Source organism: Rhinichthys klamathensis, unplaced genomic scaffold (genome assembly GCF_029890125.1).
Source record: "Rhinichthys klamathensis goyatoka isolate OS25496 unplaced genomic scaffold, OSU_Roscu_1.1 h1tg000461l_1, whole genome shotgun sequence".
NCBI classification, from domain to species: Eukaryota; Metazoa; Chordata; class Actinopteri; order Cypriniformes; family Leuciscidae; genus Rhinichthys; species Rhinichthys klamathensis.
Window position 1 is genome coordinate 881,797 of NW_026606950.1, and position 18,257 is coordinate 900,053.

Here is an 18,257-nt window from a genome sequence, read left to right on the forward strand (position 1 = left end):
GCCATGCAACACTCTGCGTGATGATGATGCTCGCGCTTTATTATAGCACGAACGGCAGATATTGCAAACAATACACAGAGCGCGCGAGGTGCAGGCCTTACCGTCCGTGTCTGATCAGCTGTCTCTGAGAGCTGTCTGAGGACTGACACGCATTCAACAAGGAGGCTGAGTGATTTATTAAGATACTGAGGGAAAAAAATTAACCCTTTACAGCGCGAGAGCGGAAGCGGAAGTGAGGAGTAGACACGTGCTGCTGCTGCGTCGTGTACGAGAGGAGCGCGTGCTGGAGCAGCTACAGACATGAAGAGGCCGAGTGAGTATATACTCTCAAAAATATTATTATTTACGTACTTTAAGTATATCAAAGCAACGTAAATCATTATATTTACCCGTTGTTTGCGAAAAGTATGTAATAAACTATCAGAAGTATGTAGTCAAACACTGACGGAACACACGTGTCTTTTGTAACGTTAGAGTTGAAGAAGGCAAGCAAACGCGTATCATGCGCCAAACGCTTCAAAATACAAAAGAAGGTAAGAGATTTCAACTGTACATTACATAAGTTAATATGGGCTTTTTGGTGTGTGTGTGTGTATATATATATGGGTCAATGACATGCACATTTTTGTGTCCAAGTTTCCTTTCGAAATAATTTGAAAAATTCACTGCTTTATTCTTTAAACCGATTTAGTTTGAATTCATTTTTAATACATTTAAATAATACTTATTGTTTATGTTTTGTAATCTTAACCCCCTCCCCCCCACACACACACACAAAAATGTCAGGTGGTGCAAATGAACAGACTAAGAAAACTATTTAAAATGGTGTCATAATAAAAAAATTAAAGTAATACAAAAATAGCTTATCCTCCTGGGACCCAAGAACTTTGGACTTTTTGTCCACTGTAGTGGACATTATATTTTAGTGAATTTCTCTGACATCATACATGTCACATGACACAACCTGGGTGTCCTGTAAAGAGCACATTCAGGACTTTTCAGAGATACCAAATGTTTGGAGGTTTCACCATGAAAAGAACTTCTCCTTGGTCTTTAAAAATGTCTGACATTAATTTAGTGATCAAATGTAGCAATATGATAATATATTGTAATTATAATTTAAATTGGACTACTTTTTCAAATTGTATTTCATAAAACAACATCTCAGGAAAATGTTATGGGGTTTCAAATAAAAATTAAAGCTGCTAGCAGCATTTAGCGGTGTTCAAGCAGTTAAGGCCTTTAAGGCCGTTAAGCACAAAAGCATCAAAAGACAATAAGTTTTATGTAGCAAGCATTTAACTATTGACATCATAGATGGAATAGACCATGTTTTAGCATGATTTACCATGATATACCACATTTCAGTGTGATTGTTAATGATTTACTATGTTACAGTGTGATTTACCATAGTTTACTATGATATACCGAGTTCTAGTATGATTCACCATGGTTTACCCTGTTCTTGCATGATTTACCACAATTGAACACATTCTAGTAGCCTATGATGTAATATGATTCTAGCATGCTAGCACACATACACACACACACAAATAAAGACAAATGTTGTTGTTGTGGTTTTCAATGCTATTGGGATGTGTCATTATGAAAATATACTTTAATGGTCTATAAGCATTTCACATAATGTGTTTGTAAACTATTAATCAGATTATTTTGCATTTATTCAGAAACCTAGGACTACACACACACATTCTGTTGTAGATACAGTTATTTGAACTATGTGATGGAAAAAAGAAATGTTTACTGCAATTGTTACAATTAATAATAGAGGCAAATTTTGTCCGATTTGTCTGAAATTTTTCAATGCTGTTCAGAGTGATATTAGACATGTTCTTGACCTTTTTTAAAGAAGATCTGAGCATTCATTTAAGAGATCAGCATTTATAGTCAATACAGGCAATTTAACATGGGAAATATATGGTTTTAAAGCTTTTTGACAGTTATAGCACCAACTATGGTCCGATCTCCATGAAACTTTGCATGCTTCTTCACCAAGTTATTACACATATGCTCACCAATTTTTGTGAAGTTCTGAGTTTTTATTTATGATTTATAGGCGTTTGAGTGTATTTTGACACGCCCCCTTTTCTTAATGACCCTGTTACAGTGAACCAAAGGGCAAAGTTCAACATTTTTTTGATAATTATTGATCTAGAGAGTCCAGAGAATTGTCCTAGATTGGTTTGGTTCCGATCGGGCGAAAAACCAGGGACTAGTTTGCGAAAGTAGGTTTTGGACAAAATTGGACATAGCAGAAATTTTTCTGGCCTAAATCGATTTTGGAGATATACATTTTGACCGCCTTGACCCAAGGATCACAGTGGTGTAAAAAGCTTGATTCTAAGTCAAACGGTATAGGAGTTATGAGCAATTTAGTACTTTTGGGTACTGTAACGCCACCTATGGGCCAATCGGGGTCATACTCTGATAGGTTCTCCCCAAACTGAGGCCCTACCACCTGGCCTGGTTTTAAGTCTCTAGGCCTTACGGTTTGGGCTGCACGATGCGTTTTAGGGTTGTTGTTTTTTTTCAAATAGCAATTACAATAGGTTTTCAGCACTTCGAGCTTGAACACCTAATAACAGGCGACCTTTTTGACAGTTATAGCGCCACCTATGGTCCGATCTCCATGAAACTTTGCATGCTTCTTCACCATGTTATGACACATGTGCTCATCAATTTTTGTGAAGTTCTGAGTTTTTATTTATGATTTATAGGCTTTTAAGTGTATTTTGACACGCCCCCTTTTCTTAATGACCCTGTTACAGTGAACCAAAGGGCAAAGTTCAACATTTTTTCGATAATTATTGATCTAGAGAGTCCAGAGAATTGTCCTAGACTGGTCTGGTTCCGATCGGGCGAAAAACCAGGGACTAGTTTGCGAAAGTAGGTTTTTAACATATTTGTGAATATTTAATGAATGATTTGATTGACAGCAATGGATTTAGAGGCAAAGTTGTTCAACATGAGGAGATCTATCAAATGATATGCATATTATGGGAAACACCACGTGATGTGTGCAACACCACGTGATTACAGAGCCATAAAACTCGTTAGCGCCAACTAGTGGCCGATTTCTTTCAAAACTCTTACAGACCTCTTGGGCCATGAGTCGAACATGCCCATTGAGTTTCGTTCCGATCAGCCTTCGTTAACCTCGTCTCATAGGTGCTCAAACTTCATTGGCGGATGGCGGCCATGTTTTTTGAGATACGCCAATGTCCTCATACACATACATGGGGCCTTGGACCAAGACACTGCATACCAATTTTCAAGTCAATCGGACTAACGGTCACGTGGTCATAGCCCTATTTATGTTTTTTTAATGTTATAGCGCCACCTAGCGGTAGATCGACGCGGTTTTTTTACTGTGACCCCAAACTGTCCTCATACACATGTGTGTCAAGTTTGGTGAAGATATCTCATTTACTTCTGGAGTTATAGCCATTTTAGTAAAATAGGCTCCTCCCACAACGTTTATTTTGCGCCCCCTAGCAAGCAGAAATCGAAATTTCGACTTTTTTTTCGATAATTATTGATATTCAGACTCCAAAGAACATGTATGCACTGGTTTGGTTCCGATCGGGCAAAAAACCAGGGACTAGTTCGCAAAAGTAGTTTTTTGACAAAATTCAAAATGGCGGAAAAATTTGCATACCGCAAATGAAATCGGAGATATACGTTTTTTAAGTCAGAAGTCCAGCTTTCCAATGATATAAGACACTTGAGTCTACGACATACGGTCTAGGAGTTATGATCACTTTCGCGCTTTTGTTGCTATAGCGCCACCTATGGGCCAATCGGGCTCATACTCTCTCAACCTCTCCTCGATTTCTGTGCTACCTTAATCCCAAATATCAAGTCTCTAGCACTTACGGTTTGGGCTGTACGATGCGTTTTAGCGGAGAATAATAATAATAAAAATCAGTACAAATACAATAGGTTTTCAGCACTTCGTGCTTGAACACCTAAAAATACTTTCTGTTACAGAACAGGGCATTGATTTCAAACGTGTCCACTGTAGAGGACATCAGGACTAACATCATGTTTATCAGGCATTCTGGGAGACACAACAAGTGAATATGGAAATAAATTATACATCAATATTCCTATGAAATATTAGATATTATTAAAATGTTGCCAATTATTACTCCAATTATTGCACTTCTTTTTTCATTAAATGTTGCTCCAAGAACACATTAATGTGCAAATTAGATAGTGTATAGATACATTGCATTGAATGGGAATATTAATTTATGGCCATTTTACCCACATATTGCAAAAAGTAAAATGGTGCATCAATTTATTCCATTATTTCTTTCATAACATAGTTGAGAATAATCTTTATACAAATGTTGGTTGAAAAAATCCTGAAACCCCAACATTTATTGGTGATTGAAAAAAAATCCCTTTGTTTTTGCCTATACATATAATTTCATGTCATTTTATTTTTTAAACAACTTAGTCCTGGCGTCCACTACAGAGGACATAGCATAACGTATGAATAAAATATTATTTTATATGTATTGTTTTTTTTACCATATGTTTATTGTGCTCTAAACAGTGTGATGACATGGAAAAAAACTAAATTCAAAACAAAAAATTCTGGGTCTCAGGAGGATATTATACTATGGCATCATCATCTTTTATATAAACATTTTAGAAATATCAGTAGTTTAAAGCTGTTAAGATAATTGAACAATTTTTGTTCAGCTATTTGTATATTTTTCAAATGTCAGGGTGGCACAACTGCAAACATGGCTCTTTTATTATGATTGGGTAAGGTAATAACAGTAAACATGCTAATGCATCATCCAGAGGAGCCTAACTGGAAAAGAAGTGCCCTGGAAATCAATTTCAAATTTACAAATAGGTTTATTTAAGCAAGTAAAAGCTGATAGAACACTGATGAGAATATTTTTTTCTATCCAGACAAGTAACCTATTTATTCAATCGAATGTCCGGTTTACTTGTCCAAAGGACAGACACATGAGTCATGACAAGGCTTAATGTTGTTTACTATTTTTCTAAATGTTATTATTACACATTTGGACACTTGCCATTTTTTTCTTTTTTGTCTTTCTCCATTGCTAGGTTCGGGAGCATAACCGTAAATTAAAGAAAGCGGCAAAGAAGACGGGGATAAGCCGAAAGCCAAAGCAAGATGTTGGAGTACCAAACAGTGCACCTTTTAAAGAGGAAGTGCTTCGAGAAGCTGAGCAGAGAAAACAGGAGGTAAGATCATTACTAAAACCAGTAGAAATCAAATTTCATTTTTCCAAACTAATAGTCAAGAGTGTTTTGTACATATCAATTCGCCTTTGGGTAAGCCCCGCCCCCCTTAGTTACTGTTGCTACGTCCGACAAACAAACTTCATCTGGGCTCTGGTATCAACATGACAGCTCTTCCTGCTAAAATTTGATCAAACTTTTATAAAGCAGCAAATAAAGTGTCCGATAGAAGTAGGTAAAAGCGGCTGCAATATCCGTTCGAAGGCTATATTCACGACATACAGGTGAAACGCAAGAAACAACAAGGCATCCATTGAAATGAATGGGTTTCATGTTGCAAAAGCATGTGAAAAAAACTACAAAGTTTGCTAGTCCAAAAAGACTGTTAATCGCACGATAAAAAAAGTTACGCCGTTAAAATGGGTTTGCGTTAACGCCGTTAATAACGCGTTTAACTGACAGCTCTAGTATTTACACACATAGTTAGGTTTATTCGGTTACTAAACCAGAGTTTCCGCTAGAAAAAAATGGTGCTGGTCAAAGTGACCGGCAGAGGTTTCGTTTAACGGACATTTTGATGATATGCCGGTCAAATATCGCCTCTTAATTAGTCAAGTTGAGCAAAACTGGAGGCAGGCCATATAACTTAAAAAATGTCATAATCAGGCCGTATAGAATGCAACATGTTATTATTAGCCTAACTTTCAAATAGACGGAAAAAAACATGAAAGTCCGATTGGCGTCAATCAACACCAATTGTTTTTGTACTATGGTTTCACACACATTCACTTTTTGAAACATTGAGGCACGGATGTACCTATTACAAATAAATAAAACATATCCAGTTAACTAGCAGATCATTCATTTAGTACGCTATTAAATCAGAGATCTAGCGCTAAAATCAGTTGTTTTTTAAATCAAGCTGAGCGCTCGTGTCCGCTGCTATCAGTTGCATGGACGACGCGCTGCGCGAGTTGCGCAATCTTCACTCGGACGCGCGGTTCAATCTATCGCCGTCGCGGAGACTCTACACAGACGAAGCTGCTACTTGGGCGCAGAGATATCACGCAACACCTGAAATAAAGCTTGCCACAAAGAACCGGCGAAAGTAATGATTATGCATGAAACATTTTTGTTGATAAATTGATAAAGTTGATGATGCAGACTCGCCATCTTCACAGTAGTGAACGCGCCTAGAGAGAGAAATGCACACTTCATATGAATAAATTCTTATTTATTAATCCAGGCAAATTTGTTGATGAAACATTGATAAAAATGAAGATACAATTTATACAAAACGAAATAAACTTTAAAGAAAGGCTTTCTACAAAACAAAACTAAATAAGTGGTCAAAATCATGTCTGACCAATTCCAAATGTTTTCCGATATATAGGCCTATTGGTCATCTTATAATCCTATCTTACTCATCTCATGCGGCATAATAAAAAAATAATAACATTAGGCTATATTATTTATAAATATGAAACGTATATTTAAGTGTTTTAACTTATAATAAGCGTCACACCGCTCCGCTTTGCTCACATGCTCTGGTGTGTAGTCTAATGCATGTGTGCGTGCATGTGGTGGAGGGGTGCGATTTTCGAATAATAATCAACCCAGCGATCTTCGAATATTATTTTTGCTTGAAAATTTCGTTTTGTATAAATTGTATATTAATTTTAATCAATGTTTCATCAACAAATTTGCCTGGATTAATAAATAAGAAGCAATAGTGGACAATATAGGCTAATCAGGACACGGAGGCGCCGGCGCGTGCACACTTCTCTCTATAGGCGCGTTCACTACTGCGAAGATGGCGAGTCTGCATCGTCAACTTTATCAATTTATCAACTTTATCAATAATATCAATGGACCTGGCCATATTTGAAACGTCTCACTCAATCGTTCGTTGTTTAGGTCTATATTACAGCGGCGTGCGCTTTATTTGAAATGCAGAATGCGATGTTGTTTAATAACTTTCAAACGGTAGAGCCGGTTCCTTTATAACATAGCCAAAGGTCGGTGTATTTTTGCTTTATACATTTTAGGCTTATTCTCAAATTCATATTGTGTTAGGGGGGCGGGATTATTACGCAATTTTAATCGGACAATTTGACCGGAGAGATTTAATTTTGTCGGACATTTCATTTTTTTCCCGGCCAATGTCCGGTAATTACCGGACAACGGAAACCCTGTAAACATAGAGCAGAATGTATGTACAGCAAATTCATTATAAATAAAGAAGGTACATTTTTCTGAGTGTCTAACTTAAGTGTTAATTATGTTGTTCTTGAAGCTTGAAGCTCTGAAAGAGCAAAACAAGATTGTAAAGAAGCAAGAAAGAGCTGCAAAGAGGAAAGAGGGGAAAGAAGCTGCCAGTGCAGGAGTCGAACCTGCAGCCAAGAAAGCTAAAAAGGTAAGAAGGGGGACTAAAGAAGTAAATCACTGACTCTAGCTTCACTTCTAACTGAATTGATTGTTTGCAGGGGACGAAAGTCAGAGAAGCGAGGGCTGCGGTAGCTAAAGAGAAAAGCGCTAAAACGTTCAAATGCTGCGAGCTGAACAAGGCAAGTTGACAAACTGATATCCAGCATAACAAACTGGCAAACATATATTCCTGAGTCTGTGTGATGGTCTCCAACATGGCCAAAATGGTCATTCCCAAGGTTGATCTTACATGGGGTTGAATTCTTGTGCAGGTTATTGAGGCATCTGACGTGATCGTGGAGGTTTTGGATGCTAGAGATCCTCTGGGCTGCCGCTGTCCTCAGCTGGAGGAAACCGTCCTGAAACACGAGGGAAAGAAAAAACTCTTGTTCATATTGAACAAAACAGGTAGAGAGCAGTCTGTATTGCCATACACTTAAAGTCACCCAGTTATCATGATGGAAACGTTACTAAAGTCTCTTTTAACTTTTCAGATCTTGTTCCTAAAGATAACCTAGAGAAATGGCTTGGGTATCTTGATGCCGAGTGTCCAACTTTTCTCTTCAAAGCATCCATGCAACTAAAGGACAGAACTGTGGTATGTGGTTCCATAATGCAAAACATTCCTTAAAGTGCCCCTATTATGCTATTTTAAAGTTTCCTAATGTTGTTTTGGAGTCTCCTACATAGGCCTGTCGCGATTGTCAATAAATCAATCAATCGCACGATAAAAAAAATGAGCTCGATTAATTTTTCCGGCCGCGATAATTTCCATTTGCATGCTTGTTTGTTTTCCTCGTCTCTCTCTCTCTACCAAAGAGACTGGATGACAACTCTCGGTTTCTTAGCGTAGAGGAGTGAACTAGAGCTTATTCTGCCCGAGCAGGGTTCCCACTCGTCCTGGAAAACCTGGATAATTGATGACAGAAAACATATGGAAAATTAGAGAAAGTGTAAAATGTCATGGAAAATCTTGTTGTTGTCCTGAAATTTTTTTTTTTTAAAGTTATTCGTTTTTTATTTAGGTGAGAACAAAGAGTTTTTCACTGGCCAAAAACAATTACCGTTAGTTGCAAAAAGTACAATGTTCTAATATTTAATCATTTTGATGTGATTATAAGGTCAATAAGATATTAATTGTGCACTGTATCCAGCTTCAGAGGAGTTTTCACAACAGTGCTGAACCCTGTGAGCTAGCGCTGAAGTGATTGACAGCTGTAGTGATTAAAAAAGGAACGCTCTTTGTTTGCTATCTGCATATAACCTAGGGGTGTAACGATACACAAACCTGACGGTTCGGTTCGTCCCACGGTTTTGAGGTCTTGGTTCGGTTCGGTTCGGTTCATTTCGGTGGGGTGGGGGGGTTTAGAAAGCTAAAATTGCTTTTATTTTTTATTAAACAGTGCTTTAATGAACAAATTGTGTCCTTGTCTTTAAATTAATTCAATTACAAGTAAACGTTTCTTAAGGATAACAAAATTATCTTCTAATGCTGTAAACTACAGCCCTTACTTGCACATTACTATAACATTAAAGCTTAACAACAGAGCCTAGACTTTTAGCCTAAATTATATAATAATAATCAACACTCAAATAACAAATTGTATGAAAACATGTAAACTGCACATAAGGCAATTTTTGCATTAACCTGTTAAGCTTCAAGCCCACTTTTGAAAAATCCCCAGAAATGACATACCCAAACTAAAACAGATACAGTTCATGAACCCTTTGCACTAAAAGCACAAGTATGATCTCATTTGAAAGCTGACACCTGGTTGTTTATTGTAAATGTAGAATTAATTATTGTCATAATGAAAAAAACAATTTTAAATAGCTTCAAAGTTTTGTAAAGTTATTAGAAATTTATTTTTATGAAACATCTTCATGAAAATAAAATTGAAGTTGGCCCTGGAGCAATCTAGAAATGCACTGCAGCTAAAGCCACATGTCTGACCATTTTATATTTAAAATCTGAAAATGATAAGTATAAAGCTCTGTATTTAGTTCAATGTTTTTCAAGATCATGTCAAATTACTTTATTTTGATTAGACTCTATTAGCAAACTGATGTTTAGTCATCTTCTGAGTCATCTATTCAGTCTATTGTCTCTATTGTTTTGTGGTGCCCCATTCAGTCTCAGTCTCCCCTGCACACATTTACACCTCTCCAGACTGGTTATTATGGCTCTAAATATGCATTTCTTTTGTCTGCATTATAGCTACTAACGACTGGCTATTCACAAGCTATTCATAGGGTTTCAAACCCTAATTTCTTTTATCAAAGTTCTCACTAAATATTTGAAACTGGTATCAAATGCACTGAAACATTTCAGTAAGCATTCCTATTTAGAAAAAAATCAAAAAACAATAACTGCTCGTGGCAGGTGCGCCTGGGCTCGCTAGCATGTTAGCTTAGCACACCATCAATACACGACCATTTATGAGATTAAAACTATGTTTGCGCTCCAAACTCACTATATAACGCAAGTCTAGTGTTTTAAATAATCTTCTGTGATCTAACTTGGCTTCAGATAAAAAAAAAATCAGACAGAAAATGTATTATTTAGTGTTCTGAACGATGATGAAATCTATATCGATTAGCATTACATTATAAATATAATCTATTATTATGAAATACCTGGCATGGCTTGAAGAACACAGGTAACTCAAATATCATTGCAATCATGTTTATTGTCTTCAAAACATCTTTATCTGCATGTTACAGCGATCTCTGTACTTTCTGTGTCACTCAGTGACGTCCTGGAATGTCACATGACTATGGGTCTTCTTCATGATCCATATATGGACTTTTATTGGACATAATAGCGCCCCCATGCTATTGGTATGAATGGAAAACACAGCACATCTCAGTAAGAAGCGATCATTATGATTACATCGACGCATTTGGGTATAAATTCAATAAATATTATTCCTGTCTATAGAAATATGATGTGAATCTATGAGAATATATCAATATTTCTCCACATCTGCACATTGTTGAGCTAAAAGCCCTCAGGGACGTTGTTTTGTGAATCGCTATCATGACGACAGCACGGAGTGTTTTTTATGAATAGACCAGCTGACGCTCATAATTCATATTAAAGGTATCGACTCATTTTTTTCATTTCATAACTCCTGACACAAATTAAGACAAAACTGTCACTATAAGTTTCTCAGAATACAATAGTGGTCAAATACTGAATCTTGAGTCTTATATCTTTTTAATGATGTATAGTTTGTCAAGGTATAACATTAAATCTGATAGTATATTTGAACTAAATAAAAAAAAAAAACGCTTCAGTGCGCCGACGCTCTGGAGAAGGTTAAGAGGTTAACATGTTTTTACTCTAATTTGTTATTGTTATATAATAATTTACAGTTGCTGTTATTTTCATGACAACTATTTTAAACATACTTTAAATAATCAAGATATCATAAACAGGTTAAGTAAAATATAATATATAGGCTAATATATAGCATTTATTTAGTGAAAGAGTTAGCAAACCAGCAAGCTGTGGACACTGAATGACTTGCCTGAGGTAAATATAAAGCTATGTGAAAAACTAAGCGTTTTATTGACGTATTTCCGCTGTTGAAACACTGATTGAGTGTTTACACGAGTTATGATGCCTTTCAGTAAGTATACTGTATCTTTCAACTTACCTTCGGGTGTCCATTCATGTTTATTCTGTAACTGAGGAAGAGATGATCGCGCTCCGCGCTGCCGCATGCATACAGTGATATCTGTCACGCCACATCTAAGAGCGCCAAAACGGCATTTATTGTTTGCATTTCGTGATCAAATAGACATAATTTGAAAGATTACACCTGGCTTATTATCAAAAGTAACAAAACACTGAGCTTATTGCGATTATATGTGGTAATGGTGCTTAGGCAACACGCAACAGCCCTGTATTCGTTGTGTACACATTACACATGAGGTGCAATGAGCCGGGGCTGGGCGGGGCAGCAGGGGGCGGGGCGTGTTCGGTTCGCCATGAGAGTATCGCGATACGTATCGTGGGTGGTGTATCGCGGTTTTTCGGTTCGGTTCAAATATCGTTACACCCCTAATATAACCCATTCGCAGTTTGAAAAAAGTTTTATTTTTCATGCTGCTATGTATATACACACTGCAAAGTTTTGGGAATGACTAACTTATTTAAATGCGGGATTGAATCCAAAATTGTATTGATTGACATGGTGATAACCAGCTTTGGATGGGACAAAAAATTCTGATGTCAAAATAGATGAGTGCATTAAGTGTAAATGCTCGTCCACACGAAGACGCGTTTAGCTGTATACGTAAAAACTTTGTATCTTATCAGCGTTTCGATACAAACAGGTCGAAGTCCACAGTAGTCAATTGTCGAGTTCGCGCGCGGGATCATTGGTAACTAGATAACTAAGGATCGCGCACGCAAACTCGGCAATCGACTACTGTGGACTTCGACCGAAAACAGGAAGAAAATGGACTTGGACAAAAACTACGATAAAACCGGTTGGAAAGCATCTTTTGCAGCGATGTTTGTGTGAGCATATCAGTGAACACCCCAGACCACTCGCTGAGTTTCACGTCTTTGTAAACTAAAGTTTAATGCGTTTTAGGAAGGATTGTTCCAGTGCACCTATGCAACCATTGTAGAGGTGGGGGGTGCAACCACAGAAACCGAAATTTCTCGGGACAGCAGCATCTCTCCAAATTTTAATCTTAACCGTTCTATTTAATCAGAAACGATCTTGAAACAGGGCTTTAAGTGTAAAATACCCAACTTGTCCTTTAATCCGATAAAGGAAAACGGGTTAACGCGTTTACATGACCACATCATTGTTTGCTTAAGCGCACTCACCGTCACTTCATATTCTCCATTTTACAGTCGCAGAAGAAGCAGAGAGGAACTAATGCCGTTCTGGATCACAGCAGAGCAGCTTCATGTTTTGGACGTGACTGTCTCCTACAGACGCTTACTGACTTGGCCAACAAGAAAGAGGGCGAGACCATGCTTAAAGTTGGCGTTGTCGGTAAGACTTGTCATTTGTATGCACCACAGTGATCTCATTTCGTCATCATGAAATAATTTCGTAACTCCTTAGTGTTTATTTAATTTTTTTTGATCTTGAACGTTTTACTGTCGCCTTGTGTTCAGGTTTCCCTAACGTGGGAAAGAGCAGCATCATCAATAGTCTGAAAGAAATGCGAGCCTGTCATGTTGGCTTACAGAGAGGATTGACCAGGTAAAGTTTCATTATTTTAGTGTCCTCCGAGTGTATATGTGAATTTGAAGCATGATGAACTGTATTGAACTGAACACCACATGAAGTCTTCAATCAATCCAACACTGAGCTTCATTTCCCAAAATGCATTTCTGCTGCAAGGCATTGAGCCTCAATAACATGCCAGCCTCAATGATATTCTTCCCCTCCTATATAGATGTATGCAAGAAGTGCATATTACTAAAAGTGTGAAGATGATTGACAGCCCAGGGATTGTGGCGGCCCCCAGTAACCCAGGAGACGTGCTGGCCCTCAGGAGCCTCCAGGTGGAGGAGAAGGAGGAGAGTCCCCTGGAAGCAGTCAGGACTTTACTCAAACAGTGCAATCAGCAGCATGTAAGGAACACCTTAAGAAATCACAATAGGAGATTTGTGGCTTTTAGATCATATATTAATGACTCTAAAAATGAATTTTAGCACGAGAATGTATCCTCTCTCTTAAAGGGATACTCCACCCAAAAATGACAATTCTGTTAAAGTATGGGTAACGCTGAAGCTGATGCTTCATTTATTAGAGACCAATATGGCATTGATTCAATGCGTGACTCGCTGATTTTATTTCCCCGCGGCTTCCTCGCGCTGTGGAATGCTGACCAGCGCTGCTGCTGACGCGCATTTATGGTAAATACCCGTGACGTGAACGCTAAAAGGATGATACGACAAATATTTTGCTTTCCTTTGACACGGCAACCTTTTTCACGAATGCATATGACTTCAAAGACACAGCCGCAGGTAATCGCACGCGCTCTGCCGATCTCTCTCATTCACTGTCTGTGCGAAGCCTCATAGGCTACACATCGCCACGATAATAAACAGTCTTGTTTGTTATCATTATGAACTTGTTTAACATTCAATACACATGCATGAAGTTCAAAACAAGCAGTTAAATGTCTATAATAGCCTAATAGTATCAATATGTTGCATAACTACAGTCCTGTAATTCAGGTAACAGTTGGAAAAAACAAAAACACTTATCTAAATCTCGAAAATCGGATCAGATCGGATTGAATAATGAATATCGATTCAAGATCTTGAGAATCGGAATCGATTCTTGAAATTTGAATCGAAACCCAGCTCTACATGCGACGCATTGCTGCTCAGCTGAGTCTTGAAAAGTGGAACTCAAAGTTAAAAATAATTAACACCTTGTTTCATTACATCTCTTTTAATGAATCAGCTTTTTTGAACGTGTTCGTTGAATGAACGAATGACTCACTCAAAGCCCGTTGTTGTAACAGTGTGCGCGCTGAGTGAAAGCCTTTCAATGCGCATACAGGGATCTCCAGTCGCGGCAAGTTAAAGTTCACGGGGAAAATGTAAGCCTATTATTAAATCGATCCTCTCCTCTGAGTTACGGATCGATCTTTAGAAATTAATATGAAAATCGATTCAGAATTGGTGAATCGATTTTTTCAACACAGCCCTACTACTATGCTAAATGCATACCGGTCTGAGAAAGTCACAGAATTTTGAATTAAAATATTAAATTAATAAAATAACTTTTGGAAATCGCACATGCTCATATTGCGTTTGTTTCACAGCTGTAATACATTTTCTATAGATAATTATTATTAACTGTTTTGAATGCCAACAATGTGTGTGTATATTTTCATTGTTTTTTTCCCCATAAAAAATTAAATTTTTTCAGACAAATGCAAAACTTTTAACAGTGGAAATCCTTTGTGAGGGGTCAATTACTGCATTTTTCTTTTTAACCTCATACAGTATTGCAAACGTTTTGTTTCATGTGTCTCTTTCAGATAATGCTACAGTATAATGTCCCAAACTACAGAAACTCCTTGGAGTTCTTGACCACCTTAGCCAAGAAACGAGGTTTCCTGCAGAAAGGTGGCATTCCCAACACAGAGCTGGCAGCCATGACGTTCCTCAACGACTGGACTGGGTCAGTTTCAGAGTGTATTCATCGTACATCATTCTTAAAGGGATAGTTCACCCAAAATGTAAACTCTGTCAGTAATTACTCGCCCTCATGTTGTTCAACCCCGTAAGACTTTCGTTCATCTTCAGAACACAAATGAAGATATTTGTGATTAAATCTGAGAGCTGGATCACTCCTCCATAGGCTTCTTAAGGGATCGAAACTGGCCGGCCCAAAAGTTATGAAAGACATCGTTAAAATAGTCCGAGTGACGACAGCGGCTCAACCTTAAGTTTATCAAGCGACGAGAATACTTTTTGTGCGCAAAAAACAAACAAAAATAACGACTTTATTCAACTATTCATTTCCTTCTCTGTGGGCCGTGAGATTTCACGTAGTGTAACAGCGCAGCGCTTCTGTGTTGTACGTCACACACATGACCAGTGTCGGCCAATAGTGAGCCTGCGTGTGACGTGAAGCCTATGGAGGAGTGATCCAGCTCTCAGATTTAATCAAAAATATCTTAATTTGTGTTCCGAAGATGAACGAAAGTCTTACGGGGTTGAACAACATGAGGGAGAGTAATTACTGACAGAGTTAACATGTTTGGGTGAACTATCCCTTTAAGTAACTTTTTCTAAGTCGATTCCGCAGTCTCCTCCTAAGCATGATGTTGTGTGTTTTAGAGCTAAACTGAGTTACCACAGCAGAGCTCCAGAGCGACAGGACCTCCCCTCGTACCTCTCTGATGCCATTGTGACTGAACTGCAGTCAGGTCTGAACATGGACATGGTGAGGGAGGGCAACCAGAATGTTATCAAAGGTACATCAGTTCATTGAACAAATCAGAATATAACACTTGATATTTTATGAAGCAAAATATCAATGAAATGTACCTGTCCTCAGGTGTGCGGTCCCCAAATCTAGCGAGCAGTATCTATTTTAGCTCAAAAGGCCCCACTGCTGGTGTGCTGAATGCCAGCGAGCTGCCTAAAGAGACGATAACAACGACGGTAACAGAGGAGACGGACATGACCGTCAGCACAGACGAGGTACTTCATACGAGCGACGCACTTCTGTCATCAGAGACCATGAGAAATGATGAGTTTATTCTTCACATAAGTCCTTGATGACCTTTTAATCCAACTCTGATCTCTCTCTGACAGCAACTCCAGTAGATTCGATATTCACAAACCATATATGAGATAAATGTTATTGTTTCTCAGAATGCATATTGAAGAAGTGTCTTGAGTTTAATGCAGCTTAAAGGGATAGTTCACTTTGAAATACATTTTTGGTGTGTTTTAGCTTACCTCGAGGGCATCCAAGATGTAGGTGTCTTTGTTTCCGCAGTAGTTTCAGTTTTGATATTTTTAGGTCAAACCGTTCTTGTCTGTCAGTCATATAATGCAGGTCTATGGTCACCACCTCAAAGAGCATGCACAGAGAAGTCCAAATTAAACATGATTTAATGACTCGTAAATGTAAGTACACATTGATGGCCTAAGACACGAAACGAGCGGTTTGTGTGAGAAAACGAACAGTATTTATATCGTTTTTACCTCTTGTAACGCACAGACCGAAGCGCCGGCGCCCTCAGATCACTTGGACGTGGCTGTGTTTACAAGAGGTAAAAACGATATAAACACTGTTCGCTTTCTCACACAAACCGCTCGTTTCGTGTCTTAGGCCATCAATGTGTACTTACATTTACGAGTCATTAACCCTCTGGGGTTCTTCGGGTCAAAAATGTCCCGAAGCGTTTAAATAAAAATGTTAAAAATTGTAGCTTCATCGGAATGGTCCAAAACTTGGTGACTTTTTTGGTACTTGGTATATGAACACCCAAAAAAATTGGGAAAAGGATTTGAAAAGTCTAAGTGGTCTTAAAACAAAATAGTCACACTCAGGACCTTCGGGTCAAAAATGACCCCCATAGGAAATGAATGGGAAATTGGCAAAAATTTGATAATAGTTTTTTTGTGCATACAATCTACAAAACAGCCAGAAAAAAAGCACACAAGAGTGAAGGGGTGAATCTCTTAAAACAATGGGTGACAATGCTTTCCATTTGTTCTCTTTATAATGCAATGTTCAGGTTTGACTGTATTATAAAGTAAAACTGCCACTTCAAATTACCATTTACACCAACCCAAAATTATTATTATTTTTTTTAATTTAAAAAAATGACAAAAATAGTCTTTGAGAATCTGTTATTATATATTCAAATCAACAACCTAAAAAAAATTAAACAATATGTGAAAAAATCACTAGAGTGTTTCTACCATAGGTTTCTACAGAGAGCTGTAAATCCACTAGTGGTAAAAATGTGCTATTGCGTGATAAAAATGCTCAGTGTGTCCACCAGATGGCTCCGATCTCATTTCAAAAATTGCTTTCATGAGGCCTAGACTTGACTCTAAAATGAAATACAGCTTTAATAAAATTTTTTTTTAAATTATATATATATATACATTTTCTATTATATTCAATGGGAAAAAAATGGGTCTTAATTATTGCATAAATATTAATTATAAATCATAAAATTATCTCAAAACACCAAAAAAGAAAAGAAAAAATGTTATTGAACAAAAATATTTTTCATTGATTTTGCTCAAATAAAATGTATCTTAATGCCGCCCTCCAAGATGTGAGTCTAAAATGAAGAACCCCAGAGGGTTAAATCATGTTTAATTTGGACTTCTCTGTGCTGCTCTTTGAGGTGGTGACCATAGACCTGCATTATATGACTGACAGACAAGAACGGTTTGACCTAAAAATATCAAAATTGAAACTACTGCGGAAACAAAGACACCTACATCTTGGATGCCCTCGAGGTAAGCTAAAACATACCAAAAATTTATTTCAAAGTGAACTATCCCTTTAAGATCTCTCTTTTTTTTTTTTTACAAATTAAATGTCAAGTCAACCGTTTATTTAAAAAAATAAAATAAATAAATAATGATGTTACACAGATGCTGTCCACATTTAAGCCTGAGGCTGAGATCCCCGTTCCAAAGATGGAGACACAGATTCAGGAATCAACACAAAAGAGAGACGGTATGTTGTTTTGTGATTTACACCAATAAACTTTCTCTTTCTTTTGGTGTCTTCTGTCTATCAGTTGTTTTGTTGTTTATCTTCTGTAGACAAGCCAACTAGAGAAACTAAAGTGAAGTTTGTCAACGTCGACCTGACTTCAATGCAGCACAACAACAACGATGATGATGCGTATGATTTCAACACAGATTTTGTGTAAAATTTCATGGACAGAGGAATCAGATTGTGAAATGTAGTGCATCTGTATGTATTCATTCCTATTAAAATGTGCATTATAGCTTGTTTGACTAAATAAAGGGTTAATACTCTTATATTGCATACAAAACTTATACAGACCTTTATTCAATACTTTGTTATAACACTTTT

At 37.4% G+C, this 18,257-nt stretch overlaps 2 protein-coding genes across 7 annotated transcripts in view; one reads left to right on the forward strand and one right to left on the reverse strand.

Annotated features, from left to right (window-relative positions):
* pbrm1 (polybromo 1) overlaps positions 1 to 240 on the reverse strand; it is a 46,345-nt gene extending 46,105 nt beyond the window's left edge. For 5 of the 6 annotated variants that reach the window (XM_056236674.1, XM_056236671.1, XM_056236677.1 and 2 more), the window contains exon 1: positions 102 to 240. The gene's annotated coding sequence lies outside the window, so the exon portion shown is untranslated. The remainder of the gene's footprint in view (positions 1 to 101) is intronic. The other variant, XM_056236672.1, reaches the window with a different exon arrangement.
* On the forward strand, positions 230 to 18,172 carry gnl3 (guanine nucleotide binding protein-like 3 (nucleolar)). Its single transcript, XM_056236679.1, has 15 exons — positions 230 to 313; positions 475 to 533; positions 5,116 to 5,256; positions 7,550 to 7,669; positions 7,740 to 7,820; positions 7,953 to 8,088; positions 8,175 to 8,278; positions 12,557 to 12,701; positions 12,827 to 12,914; positions 13,111 to 13,288; positions 14,713 to 14,855; positions 15,518 to 15,654; positions 15,738 to 15,883; positions 17,807 to 17,891; positions 17,981 to 18,172. Exons 1-15 carry the CDS (start codon positions 301 to 303, stop codon positions 18,088 to 18,090), a joined length of 1,686 nt encoding a protein of 561 aa, XP_056092654.1. The 5' UTR covers positions 230 to 300; the 3' UTR covers positions 18,091 to 18,172.
* Positions 18,173 to 18,257: the final 85 nt, after the last annotated feature.

Coding starts and splice junctions, on each gene's coding strand:
- gnl3 (XM_056236679.1), top strand. Junction 5,257..7,549: donor CTGAGCAGAGAAAACAGGAG/GTAAGATCATTA, acceptor TTGTTCTTGAAG/CTTGAAGCTCTGAAAGAGCA. Junction 7,821..7,952: donor AATGCTGCGAGCTGAACAAG/GCAAGTTGACAA, acceptor ATTCTTGTGCAG/GTTATTGAGGCATCTGACGT.